Raw genomic sequence first — 14050 nt, forward strand, 5'->3', positions numbered from 1 at the left:
GCTTTCCCCACAGTGTTACTTTTCAGTTAAGGTAACTTCTTGGAAAATATTCAAGCATTTACATTTGATAAAAAAATATTTCACTATAAAAATCAATAGTACCTTTTAAAGAGAAGTATAGAAGCTGGATAGTGGTATGTTCACCGGTCCTCTATGTACGTTTTTACCTTTCTGACAATCTGCCTGCCTATTTCTTATGCATGTTTATGCATTTCATTTTTCAGGAGTTCTGGAAGCAGTAATTTCTGTCATTCATCATCCCAGCATTTCAGTTAGACTGACAGCAGCTTGGTGTTTACGCTGTATTGCAGTAGCATTGCCCTCCTATGTGTCCCTGCTGTTGGATCGTTGCATTGAACGTCTTAGTGCATTGAAATCCTCTCCTGAAGCAGTAACTGGCTACAGTTTTGCTGTTGCTGCTTTGCTGGGTGCAGTAAAACACAGCCCTTTAGGAATTCCACATGGAAAAGGGAAGGTATGGTCGGAATGCTATATTTAAAGACAGTTTTTTGATGCTTTTGAAGTAGTATTTGCATATATTCTTTATGGTGTGACCACATTGCTCACCATACTGGTGAGATATTTTCTTTCCTCAGGAAAGGGATTTTGAAGCATACCATAATTCAGATAAGCAAGGATTTTGAATTTCTCAAGAAATATCACTAATGACTCTATTTACTACTCATACTGATACATTTTTCTAATGGAGAAGTTTGTTAGGGGGAGAAGTTTGTTGTTTTGGGAGAGAGGCCGATTCTGTGCAGCTCTAAGGACTTAAATTGAACAGTCTAACCTTTACCTGGAGAAAAGTTGTGGTTTTTTCCTAGAGTTTTTCAGACTTGCAAACCAAATTCTTTACTGCAAGATTAAACCTTCTGCAATTTGCCAGCTGGGCATTGGCTTACATTATAAACTTGACATTTCAGTGGTGTTACATGCTAATTCTCTGCATCACGTAGAAATGTAGATTCACAGTTCACAGAATACGTGTTTTGGAGCCAGTGGACATTGGAGTAGAAGTGGCACACTTTGACACAAGGATTGTTTTTTCTCTTGTTGTTACACCACTGTAAGATGAAAGGAATGCTTCAGTCCATTAGGAAAAATGCCTAAGAATCGCTGCAAGGCAGTGATTCCAGCCCACCCTTTCAGCATGGTTGAGTACATGCGGTTCCATGCCACTCCTTAATAGACATTGCTAGCTACATTTCTCAACATTCAAAGCCCTAACTGCTGAAGAAACAGTTTATAAATGGAAAACAGAAGTGCCTGTTCTCCTTAGCTTTTAAAAACTTTTCCTCGTGATTACTGAAAGACCACAGGGTGAGAACAAAATGAGTATTGTTTGCCCAGCTATGTAGATAAGAAGTGCTATTCAAATACTATAAACTTAAACTGAGCTAAAGTTCTTAACAGAAAGTAAAGTAATTCTTAACAAAGATTCCTTTTAGAGGAATAGAATAGGAAGATATAGGGCCAGGAGGAGGTATGGGAGGGCACAGAAAAGTGTGGGAGAAACACTGCATTCTGTACTAAGCTGGCAGGGGGGTGAACAGAGGAGCTGACAAAAGCCCTTTTCCATTCTTTCCTAGGAACACTGCCAGATTCCAGACTGGCTCCTCTTCTGAGGAGCTGAAAGAGACCAGTGTTAAATAGAGCAGTTTTCAAAAGGAAATATCAAATGCAGACAGTAGTGACCTGGACAGAAGCTGTTTTATATTAATGCATTTTCCTTTGAGAGAGTGGTTAGAGTTGCAGGTGGAATCTATTCAAGAGAACAAAATAAGTAGTGGGTTTGTATATATTTAGCATTCCATACTAAGTGCTTATGCTTCATTTCAAACAAGTCCTTCAAAAATAAGATGTTTCTCCTGGTACATAAAGAGGAAAAATTCTCTGCATTGTTAAATGTAATCTGTTCTAGGATGTTTGTTTATCAGGTATTTTTAAGTGTGCTAAACTGTTAGTAATTTTTAAAAGTAAACTTTATCATGGGTGCTGTTTTAATTTTAGAATTAAATGTTTTAAATCTATCAAGAATCTGTCAAAATAAATGTCTTCATTTGCATTATGGAATTGGGGAAACAAATATTTTCAGACCATCAATGTTTCATGAAGTTTTGGAAAGGTACAAATTTCAAATTTCATGAAGCACTTTCATGTGCAAACTTTCGTGGTTGTATAACTTTTCAAATAAATTATGGAAGGATGCTGTTCAAGTGAGTTATAGTATGCAAAAGATCAATAGAAGGAAATTTGTTATACCAAGACTTTTAATGATACTGACTTTTAATATTAATGTATGAGCATCTTGGTTTGGCAACCAGGCATAATACATAATGTAAGGAATACTTTTTTCCTTTAAATTTTTTTTTTTGCATATGTGAAACATAATTGAAGAAAACCAATTGCAGAATACTTTTTGAAGTTGTACCCATAGCATGGTAATTGTCCATGGACATGCAGTGTGTCCCTCTGTGTAAAATCTAGATAGCCTGAGCTTTGGTGGTTAGAGCAGATTGTCACCTTGAATTTAGTTCATGCCATGCCATGCCATACCATACCAATTTGCTTGTTTAGTTATACCACTTGTTGATTAAAAAAAAATACCAAAGAGAATGATGGATCTATTTCTAAAATGGGGATCAAAATATCACTACCCTTTTCACCACTTCCTCTGAGCTCTGATTTGTAGATCTCATGCTATCCTTTTTCTCCATAGTGGCATAATCAGAGTATCAGTATGGTTTTGTCCTTGCCACACACATATGCATGAGAAATATCAGCTTTCATTTTACTGCTGATAAAAGAAGGGGCAGCAAAGTAACTTTCCTAGTACCCCACAGGGACATGTTGAGGCCGTCCCAGACTAACACTGGAGTTGGTCATGGCAACCTCATGAGCTTGAGGTTCTTGCTACAGTGTGAGAAGATGGTATGCTGTTTGGGGGCACTGAAATAAGATTAAGTATCACAGCAAATAGCACTGAAAAATAATTTGGTAATTACTAAGTTGCTGATGCTCTGTTTTTCTCTTTAATTTTGAAGGTAATCATGACTGTAGCAGAAGATTTGTTGTGTTCTGCTTCCCAGAACAGTCGCATTTCACTGCAGCGAACGCAGGCTGGATGGCTGTTGATAGCTGCCCTCATGACATTAGGTAGTAGCTTTCTACCATTTTTCTTAAACTAAATTAAGCTGTTCTATATTTTTTTTCTCTGCCTTTAGTTCTTGTGATGTTTCATTTAATTTATCACTGTGAAATAATTTTTAAAAATCATGTAAATTGGAATATTTAGCAAAACTTTCAAAAATAAAAAGGTTCTTTCTTCCAAAGTGGCTACTAGCTCATGGGGAACAATGTCTGAAAAACAGTGTCTAGGTGGGAATGCTGTTAATTAAACACAGAAGATAAATTTCAAAGTTCATCTAGTCAAATGTCTTTGTGGTCATGAGGAATTACACTGATATTTTGATGTATCCCAGAGCAAAATGAGCTGATCATTTATTTCTATTTCCCTCTTTTCAGGCATTTAAAACATTAGGAAAATTTCTGATTTTGTTAGCAGTGAGATTAGTGATTGTGATCACTAAATTACTTGTGAAAAAATGTATTTTATCTATTTTCTTCATACCTTTAAGGCATCTTTCATTTTTTCAGCTATTACTTCTGCCCAACAACACCCAGTTTTTTTCTTAGATTAGGGAAAACACACCTTTTACATTAACCCATAACAAATGTTTGCTTTTCTGAATATCTCTATTTCTTATTACATCTCATTTATGCTGGTGATCCCCAGGGGCTGCAGTTAGTCAAACAGAAATTATAGCTGGCTTGGTGACATACTTGTAACTGTGCCAGTGGGTATGTAGTTATGCATGAAAATAGAGTGCCAAGATAGTAGACGTTTGAGAAATTATGCATGAGATGGCTGGGAGAGTAGCATCAAGTTTTGCTCACAGCTGTAGCGATTTTGTGAACACAGATGAAAGAACCAAAAAGAAAATTTAATTTTATTAATCCTTACATGCCTGTGACAACTCTCAACACTTACAGGTCCTGCAGTTGTCCAACACCATCTGCCACGAATGCTGTTACTGTGGAAGTGCGTCTTTCCGTCGTCTCCTAAAGACCTAGAAACAGAGAAGACACGAGGAGATTCATTTACCTGGCAGGTTACACTGGAAGGTCGTGCTGGTGCTCTCTGTGGTAAGCAGGATTTACCATGTCTTTCTCTACATATTTATAGCTTGACTTTGTTTCATTCTCTTTCTGAAAGAATGTTGCTTCATATTGATGTATTTTTTTCCACTGGGTGATAAAGGAGTTATTCACTACCCAGCATACATGCTTGTATCATCATCTATCTATCTATCTATCTATCTATCTATCTATCTATCTATCTGTATTTCATTTTTGTAAAAACCAAACAAAAAATCCAAGAGACTTCTAATCAGTTGATTTCCAAGCAGTAAAAACACCAGGAAGGTTGTATCTGGTTTAACATCCATAGTACAGTAATGAATTAGGACCCAAATCAGGGTGTGTTCTGTTGTTTGTACAATCTGTTATATTTGGTAAATAGCAGTTCTGTTTCACAGTAGCTGGCTGTAAGCAAAATAGGGTTGATGAGTCAGTCTAACACAGTTGGGAGAGTGGAAAGACTCAGGTAAAAAATTACCATAAGGAAGTTGCAATGCTCAGCCAGTCAAGAGTGCTCGGTATTTGGCTGCTGGCTAGTAGGCTGCGTTTTTTCATCATGAAATACTGTGCACAAAACATGACTCCAGTGGTCTTATAAGTATTTAAAGTGTTTCAGTCACATATTCTAGAGTACTAAGGGTTCCTTTGCATTGCAGAAATGGGAACCCTAGTATAGTGATCACCCTTCTCTCGCTATTAAATTCCCATCAGAACATGTGGAATTCAACATTAATTTCAATTTAGATGCAACCTAAACAATGTAACCTTTAAGTGTAACCTTTAAACATTTTTGTTTTGGAAATGTATGTTTCCTGCAGGCTTTCTGAACTACTAAAGTTTAATTTTCTATAAATAATGGAAAACACTTGTGTATATATAAGGTGTTTCTTAAAGCCCTGTAAATGATCTAATTTTCAGTAGAAAGTTGACAAAGTAAGCAGTAGGACATCTGTTCGTCATCCTTCTCCCCACCCCTTTTTTTTTTTTATTTATTTGCATGGAATTATCATGAAGTTGAACTACATTATCCTGTAACTCAGTTCATAATGAAAAACAAAAAATGCTTGCATTTATACATGCAATAAAGAGCCAGACTACGAACATCCAAACTGAGACACCAACACAGTGCCTCTGTAAACACCTTTTTTATTCAAGATTTTTGTTGGTTTCTAAATTATTCATCAAAATGCCTTACTTTTTTTTGCATGCTTTCTTCTACTTTTAAATTATTACCAAGGTACTAATGTGATTACTTCACTAATGTGATTTTTTTTTCCCTCACACTGAGTAAGCTAAAATCCAATTCCTTTTCTAGCTATCAAAAGCTTTGTTTCCCACTGTGCCGGTCTCCTTACGGATGAAGTTGTTCAGAGACTACTTCTTCCACTCCCAAGTGCTGTTGATTTATTGACACAGTAAGTGTGTGTATCAAACTGTTAAATGAGATTCTGGTTTTGAAAAGCCAGAGAGTAATCTTCTTGTATTTAATTTAAGTGCACTTTGTAAAGAATCTTTTTTTCAAAGTACAAAAATAAAGGTATAGAATGCAGCTGTATAGCTGAATACTGTAGCTGACAATGTGTTTTACACATTCCAGTATCATGTAAATAAGACAGAGAAAATGATTTCTTTTTTTTTTTCTTAAATTATTGCTTTTATTCTACTTTTTAAATTAAACATATGCATTTGTGTTTAAGCATGATGGCTTTTTATAAAATTAAAGGTTAGAGAATACGCTTGACAAAAGATTTTAGAGATGAACATTTTTTATATTTAGATTCGGAGCTAAGCTGGGTGGGGCTTTCTGGTTTTGGCTTTTTTCCTTCAGAATACGTAGTGAATTAATTCATTTGGGTCTAAACTCAAGTTTACAGAGATATAGCCATAAAAGTGTTAATTGTAACAAATATAGACACAATTAATGGCCAAAAAGAGCCTTATTTATTTTTCTATTATTATATAAAAGTAATGACTGGGAATGGAGAACAAAGAAGTTCTGTCAGAACATGTGAGATTAATTCTTTTGCTGCTACTATAGGTAGTGTGAATCGAGACCACTGAATACTTCCAAAATCTACATGTATTATAAATAGAATGGTACATATGAAACCAGTGTGTTGCATAATGCTTAAAGTCTTTAACACCTCTGATGTGTTTTTATATTTTAAGGCTTTCTTCAATATATAAATCGTATGGAAATTCTTTAAAAACACCATCAACAGTTTTCAGACATAAACTTTATGAGTTACTAGCAGTTTTGCCTCCAAAGACATATGAAGGTATGTATGTATTTTCTTACAGAGAGATAGTTGTTAAAAATACCAAGGGCTTATTATTTCAGATTTTTGTTCAACATAAATTCACCCAGCTCTTCAAATAAACAAATTTTATTCCTTGTTTAGGTTTTATGAAAGTGTAGTGGAGTCACTATGGTTTTGAAAAGCTAGTGTTCATGGTCTTTTTTTCCCCTCTCCTATTATTAATACAGACTTTTCCTGTATTTTTAGTTGAAACTTGACGGTAGACAACATTGCAGTTTTAAACTGTTTGAAGAAATGACTTGTTTTGATGCTTGTTTTACTTTCCATTGAATCCTAAATCCAACAGGTATAATCTTATCATAAACCAATTGAATACATTTCATTAAAATAATGTAATTGTTTCCAGTAGAGGAAACAGATACAGTAATCTGATCCTGTGCATAATGTGGATTAAAAACTTGTATTTAAAGACAAATATAAAAACCAATCTGGGGATAGGCTCACTTTTCTGTAGCAGAATATAATTAGCAGCATGCAAAATCTACTCCTATAATCACATAACCAGGTGCTGTAGTTAGCCAGGCCCAACAGTTCAGATAAAACTTTTTAGCCTTTAAATTGTCACATGAATATAGTTTGCCATAGGGTACTGTGTGGGCTGAAATAAGGAATCAAAATGTTTGACAGTTGTAAAAAGAAGTACAGGGTATTTTTCATCAGGATGGAGAATACCGGCTAGCCAGCCACAGAATTGGCTATAGCCTCTATGGTGGAGGGAATACTTACTCAAATAATCTGCTCCATCTAGTGGTAACTGCCAAGTGAATCTTCATAAGGACAAATCTCTGACCTTTGCCTTAAAAATGTTGCCACGTTAGAAGTCTGTGTATAACACTTAAAGCATAGCATTTAATATCCATTGGTGACTGGGACTTAAAAGACTGAAAATTAAAGCTCCATCCCTTACAGCAAGTTGTTTCTTTGGTTCTTTCATTATAGTGGTAATGTTTTATAGAATACTGGTATTTGTGTGTGTGAGGTTTTGGTAATTTCTTGGTTTATTGGGGAGTTTTGCATATGCTCTAACTGTATGGAAAAACAGATGGTATTTTACAGTGTGACCTGTAAAGTGAGTTTTGTGAGAGAGAATCCGAGCTGGGGACACTGCAATATAGTACCAGTACATAAAGAAAAAGCTTAAGAGGTTTGTTACAAATAGTCACTCTGCTGAAAGTTCTGTAAATAGCCTTAGAATCAAGCTAGTAATTTGACAGATGTAGTCTCAGAGTTGTTCACCTGTTTGTAAAACAATATGAGACTAGGGAAGGAATCCAGAGCTTATTTTCCAGGTCTGTTATATATTTTAACATGTAATTATGTATCAGTTAGAATGCAAACAAACAAACAAAAAGTTTTTAAGGTAAAGCTTGAAACAAATATCTTTCTTTCCATTTTATTCCCATTATGACAGCTTCATGCATGTGTCTTGCAAATACTTGATTTTTTAAAAATTACTTGAAAAAACAATATAATGGAACCCAGAGTGTTTTTTCAATGTCTGATTTCAGTAATTATCATTAGGAAGAATAGTAGGTGTTTTCATGTGTTGCATAGCCTTGGCACATTTTGTATGGCTGAAGGTGACACACTCAGTGAGAGTCTGTCCAGTTCATGGTTTTATTTATTTTCTTTACATTTGTTTAGATCTGGGTAGTGAGCCCAAGGCTAGAAACATGCAAGTTATTTCTTTTTGACAATATCAGTGATGACAGCATACAACTCCTATTTTAACTCCAGGTTTTAGATAATGTGCAACACTTTTTTTTCTTTAGCAGAAGAGGAACAAAACATAATACCTAGTAAAATAAACAGTTAAAACCAAATTCTTCATTCATAGCTCCAAGCTCAAACCTTTAGTTTTCTGAGGCTGGATACACCAGGACTTGTTCAGGTTGTGCTTAGTCATTTCCTGACCTCTTTCAGCCTCCCTGACATTTCTCTTGCTGTTTCCTGTCATCAGTAAAATTCATTATCTGCTGAAACAGCAGAATTATGAAGCCTTTCTGTGAGTCTGCATGAGTAGTTGATGATTTTTTTTGCATTATTTCAGAAATAACAGATATAAAAACAATGTATTGAATTAACTTGAACATGAGTGAAAAGTATTTAGCATGTTCTAGGTCATCTTCTGTCACATATAAAAGGTTAAGACTTCACAGTTTAGATGATACAAAGAATGAACTTTTTAAGCTAGGAAAAGCAGGTTGTGTTTCCAAGATAATGATTTATATTCTTGACAGTTTTCATGTGTCACTAGTTTTGGATGCTGATGTGCTCATGTTTTTGAGGCTAAAATATTTGTTTCCTGTGAATTAACAGAAAAATTTTAATCACTATAATGTCCACTATGATAATTTCACACAAATCATTTTAGTTGTTTCAATTTTGATTGGATTTGTTGATGTTTTCTGTGGTTTGAAACTAATGTGTTTTGTCAGACAACTCATTAGGGTCCTTTTTACTGTTCAACTTTTTGTGCTTGTTATGTTCCACTGTCTAAACCATAACATTGAATACAAGCATTCACATATCTTAATAGGATAAGATGAATAGCTAGAATGCTGGAACAGCATTCTAGCAAAATTTTGAGCTCCTTTACATTGGGATAATGTTATTTGATGTGTCAAGGATTGCCAATTGTCTTGGACTAAAATAAACAATTTGGTTTAAAATTGTGGAATATATACAATAAATTTTATTTGAAAAGCTGTTTTCATAGAAAGGGGATTTTTCAATTTCTTTTTAGTGGGATCTATGATAATTAATGAAAGAGCAGTTTCTAATTGTTGTTTTTAATTACTGTTTTTTTTAAAAAGACTACATTTCTGTCCCTTTCATACACTGTCTCTGCATCTTGGAATATATTTGATAGTACATTTAGATTTGAGTTGAGCATTTTGGGAAAAATTACATACTTGCTAATTAATCAGGGAGTTACCCTAAGCAACAGATGCCTGCAAGGGGGAGAGGCTGATGGAGACAGGAGTTTGAGGGGTAGCAGGGAGGAAGTCAGCTTTCTCAGAAGAGATCTAAGATTCAGGAAGGGTAAAATAAGCTGGTTGCAGGAACCAGCTCTAAATGGTTCTGCTTGTGCTCCTGAGGTCCTGACCACTGTGTTGTCCCACTTCCTGGAACTTGTGTGTTGAAACATTATAAGCAGCTTCAGTGCAAATGGGTAAATGTGGTGATCATCTAAAAACAAAACTCAGTGCAAAGAACTGCATATGTGGAGTTAAGATGCCCTTAATGCTGAAATTTCCCAGTTTACTAGGCCTTTGCAATCTTATGCTCCAGAGGTAAATTGTTATGTAATATTTGCATTAAAAGTGCATATATTCTGTAAGGTCAGTTCTGTAGTGTTCTTCCACCCAATTTACCAGATAAGCCTGACCTTTTTCATCACATATGGTTCAGCACTGGAAATGTTCTCTCACTGCAGGGATGGTTTTAATAACTAAAAATAGTCTGACTCATAATACCTAATGTTGTTTATGTGTAATGCACAGTCTTGTCTGAAATATTAGGTACTGAAATATGTGAAAAGCTTTAACTACCAAAGTAAATTCCTCATGTTTTCCTTTTGAGTGCAAATTCCTGAAATAGGGGATTACGTTCTGCAGCTTTTGGTTATTTATTAAACTTATGGGTGTTTTAAATGACATCTGCTTGCCAAGTCCAAGTATTCCTTCATGGCTAAGTAATACATTCCACAGCATTCATTTTCAGGAAAGTTGTAGTAGGAATATGTCCCTGCTTGTAACTCCTTTTTTTTTCCCCCCTCTAATTGTAACTAATTTACTGGATTAGCAGTTGTATGGCATTTTACCTTCTGTGAAGGTAAAGGTCTCACTATCAGTTTCTAGATTGCTGTGTGTGCTTAGTTTTGCTTATCTTCAGTGCTTTGTTTCCCCTGTAACAAGAATGTTATCCAATTAACAATTTTAAGACTTAAGAATGTTAGGTGAATGATGGTATTTCAGTATAAATACCTTGCTCCTGAATTTGCTTGTGGCAAGTAACCAAAAATTTTCTTTTTCTTTATTTTTCTTAATTTAAAGGAAGCTTCTGTGCTGTACTAAAAGAGTTAGTGGTGGACTTGACTGTCCCAGATAGCCAGATAGATGCCTCTACATTCTTGCTTCCACCCCTTTGTCATGAGAATGATCTCCTTTTACTTGGGCCCTTACTGCAGGAGACTGACCACCGATTTATTGAAGAGCAGGTACTTTTTGAGCTAGTTTAATGGTGGTATTACATTTTCATAACAGTTCTGGTTATTTGGGTCAGTGCTGGTTTTGACTTGGTGAAAAATGTCTTTTTTTTTTTCCCCTTCTAACAGCTCCTTTTAGGCAACAGCATAGCTGGTGGCAGCCTGGAGTATGACCCTTACTCAATTTATGAGAAAGTTGCAAAAGGTGATTCAGTCCCTAAACCACTACCTCCTGTGTTGTCTGTTATCAGTGCAGCAACTCGTCTTTTTGGAGTTATGTTTTCCCATGTAGCAGAGTCTCTCAGGTAAAGCAGTCATTGTAGCTGTTGGGGATTTCGGGGGGTGCTAAAAGTTGGCCATAGTGTTTGAGATCAAACAAAGAAGAAAAGAATTTTGGAAAAATAATTAATTGTAGAAATTGATTCTGTAAACCATTTGAATAATCTAATCCAGATTAACAAAATTTTTAGACCTTCTATTCAAAGTTACTTCACAGTGGAAAGGCACATCCACTAAGAGGTGACCATCATTGCTGTAAATTGTGTTGACCAAGAAAATGATGTTTTGTTTTGATAGCTGGATCAAAGTAGAAGTTATTTGAAGAGATATTACACAATTATTATAGTGCTTTAATTTATAATTACTAAAAGCCTTAGAACCAAAGAGGACAAAAAAGAGTAGGAGCTGTGGTAAAACTGAACCATTATTCTGGCTTACTCTTTATAAAAATTGGATGGGGAGAAAGAAAGAGTGTGTGTCAACACAGTTCTGTCAAGGTACAAGAATGCTTGAAAGGGATCACAGCCCTTTCTTGGGTTTGTGTGTGTATCTTCCTACTGCACTTGTAGTATTTTTCTTTGCTTCACTTTTATAAGCACTTCTGAGGCATGAAATTCCTCAAGATTTTTGCATGCTGTTGCTTATTGTGTGTGCTGCTAGTAATTTTCTTGAATGCAGCATTAGAGTGAATGGATTATTTTTAAATAAAACAGCTTTATATTTTCAAAGGCAACTGTAGTTAGAACTGAGATCATGTTTGTTATAGGTGGTGATAGTTTTGTAATTTCTTGTAAGGGATGAGTGCTTAGCCTGTGAGTTGTGAGTCTTGATGTCTTCGTTGCTTAGAGTGCAGCTGTTAGTATATAAGCATACCTGTCAATACAATTGCCATATGCTTTATGGTATGTTCTGACTTGTGTTTCCTTCCTTATTCTGTCCTCACTGACTGCCTTTCTTTTTTTGTGTGTGTGGGGTGAGGGGTCTGTTTTCCCGGACTTTTTGCCTGTACTGTCACAGGGTTGCTTGTTTTTCTTCACCTGTTGCTCAAGACCTGAACTAATTGCTGCAGATAACTGCATTTTCCTTTTCCTTTTCTCCTTTCTGCATGCAAAGCCAAAATGCAGGATTCCCATATACAGTTCCTTGTAATAATATCTGTCTAATGCCACTTAGATATAAGTGATTATCTGTGAATTCATATGTTATAAGGAAACAAAGGCCAAAAGTTTGTGCTCATAGATTAATTACCCATTTTAATGTAGAATACAAATTTTCTTGTTGTAGACAGGGATTCCACTTGAAAGAATATAGTGAAGTGCAAGGACAACAAATTTGTTCCACCACTGTCTCTCTAATGTATAGGCTTTGTTATGTGTTTAAAATAAAATAAAAAAAGCTTGATTTGTTTTCTTAATTTTTAATTCTGTGGTTTCTTCTCTCTTTTTTTAAGACTCCAGGTGCTAGAGCAATTGTTGAATTCCATAAAGCAAACAAAAGGATCACGGCAACAAATTGTACAACTAAATGTTGTGTCAGCCTTTTCTACTTCCTTAAAGGTAAATCTCCCCTCCTTTGTTTCTCTCCTTTGTTTCTCTCCTTTGTTTCTCTCCTTTGTTTCTCTCCTTTGTTTCTCTCCTTTGTTTCTCTCCTTTGTTTCTCTCCTCTGTTTCTAAAACATGGCATAGGTCTGTTAAAATGTGTCTACACAGAAATTCTTATTTTGATTAAAAGTCAAGGTGAAGATCAGTCCAGTTTTCAGCAAAAATACAGTTTTTGTGATGTCACACTTTTCTAAAGTGTAGAAGAGTCACAGTTTTATTTTTCTCTCTTTTTTTTTTTTTAATGTTAAAGGGTTAGGGAAATCCTTTCTGGTACAATGTGGTCTACGATCATCCACACTAGTGCCATTCAAATATGAGAGAGGTGGAAAACTGCTGATGTATCATTCTACCTTTATCACTGTCGCTTTCATTTTTCTTACAGTATAAATAAAGAAGTAACAATTGGTAAAATAAAATAACCTCATAACTATTCGCAGTTTGTTGCTTTCCCCTGCTGCATTATTTGTATTTTCCTCTGTGTGCAGCTTTGCTGTCCTTGTTTCCTCCTTTGCTGTCTTCAAACTAAGGCAAAATGATCCCAGAATAGTTATCTCAGATTGTTCATTGCACACTGTTTGTACTTGGGGGCTATTTAACGTGCAATCCAGATAACTGCTGTACCTTTTGCTGTACACTTTTTTTGGACTAGGATTTTTCTTGATGTCATTATTCTGTTTTCATTCATTTTCCTCTTGATATTATTTCCTGAATTTTATTCTAGTGTTTATTGTGTCCTACTGTTATATATCCAGTATTTCTTGAAATCAGAATGTTTATATTCTTACCTTGTCCTGTGGTGTACACTCACCTGGAGTTAGACTTCTGACGTACCATGGACCAACTAAAAATAGAAGAATTCCCCAGATAAAAGGGGAAGAAAGTAAAATTCCTTCTGTAGGTTTTGTAACTTTTGAATGACACACAGAAAAAACATATTCTGATATGTGTTCAATATATTTGATGCCTATTTTTAGCACTTGGCTAACTGCAAGGGAAGTTTAGGTCCGGAAGAAGTTAGGAGGTCTGCCCTGACATTGGTACTGGGTGCCTTGGAAAGCAGTAATCCACTCCTGAGATGTGCTGCTGCTGAGTGTTTGGCCAGATTGGCACAGGTGGTTTCTGACAGTGCCTTCACTGCTGGATTAGCTCAAGTCAGTTTTGACAAGTAAGTTTAAAAAAAAGCTGTGGTTACTGGTTAAGTTTATTAACATGCTTGAGGAATCTACCTAGCCCTTATTATGATAATAATCTTTAAAAGCTAGTTTCCTTCATGACTTTGATGTCACTTCAGGAATTAACAGGAAAAAGCACAGTTAGTCTTCTGCATGCATTTCCTAGTTTTGCTGACCTTTATCAAGATTGTCCAAGTCAACATGTAGATATTGAAATGAAGTAAATTGACTTCTGTTGTAACAACGTCATTTAAGTATATCTAA

General features: G+C 35.3%; 1 protein-coding gene across 1 annotated transcript in view; it reads left to right on the forward strand.

Moving 5' to 3' along the window:
- The window catches only part of HEATR5A (HEAT repeat containing 5A), a gene marked incomplete at both ends in the record, with an annotated part of 53202 nt that overhangs the window by 13544 nt on the left and 25608 nt on the right, over positions 1 to 14050 (forward strand). The window contains 9 exons of the mRNA XM_084262918.1: positions 225 to 475; positions 3048 to 3159; positions 4057 to 4209; positions 5519 to 5618; positions 6373 to 6486; positions 10587 to 10746; positions 10864 to 11039; positions 12464 to 12569; positions 13589 to 13779. Coding sequence (XP_084119044.1) covers positions 225 to 475; positions 3048 to 3159; positions 4057 to 4209; positions 5519 to 5618; positions 6373 to 6486; positions 10587 to 10746; positions 10864 to 11039; positions 12464 to 12569; positions 13589 to 13779 — 1363 coding nt within the window. The remainder of the gene's footprint in view (positions 1 to 224; positions 476 to 3047; positions 3160 to 4056; positions 4210 to 5518; positions 5619 to 6372; positions 6487 to 10586; positions 10747 to 10863; positions 11040 to 12463; positions 12570 to 13588; positions 13780 to 14050) is intronic.

The sequence above is a fragment of the Gallinula chloropus genome (assembly GCF_964237585.1).
Source record: "Gallinula chloropus genome assembly, chromosome: 4".
Classification (NCBI taxonomy): Eukaryota; Metazoa; Chordata; class Aves; order Gruiformes; family Rallidae; genus Gallinula; species Gallinula chloropus.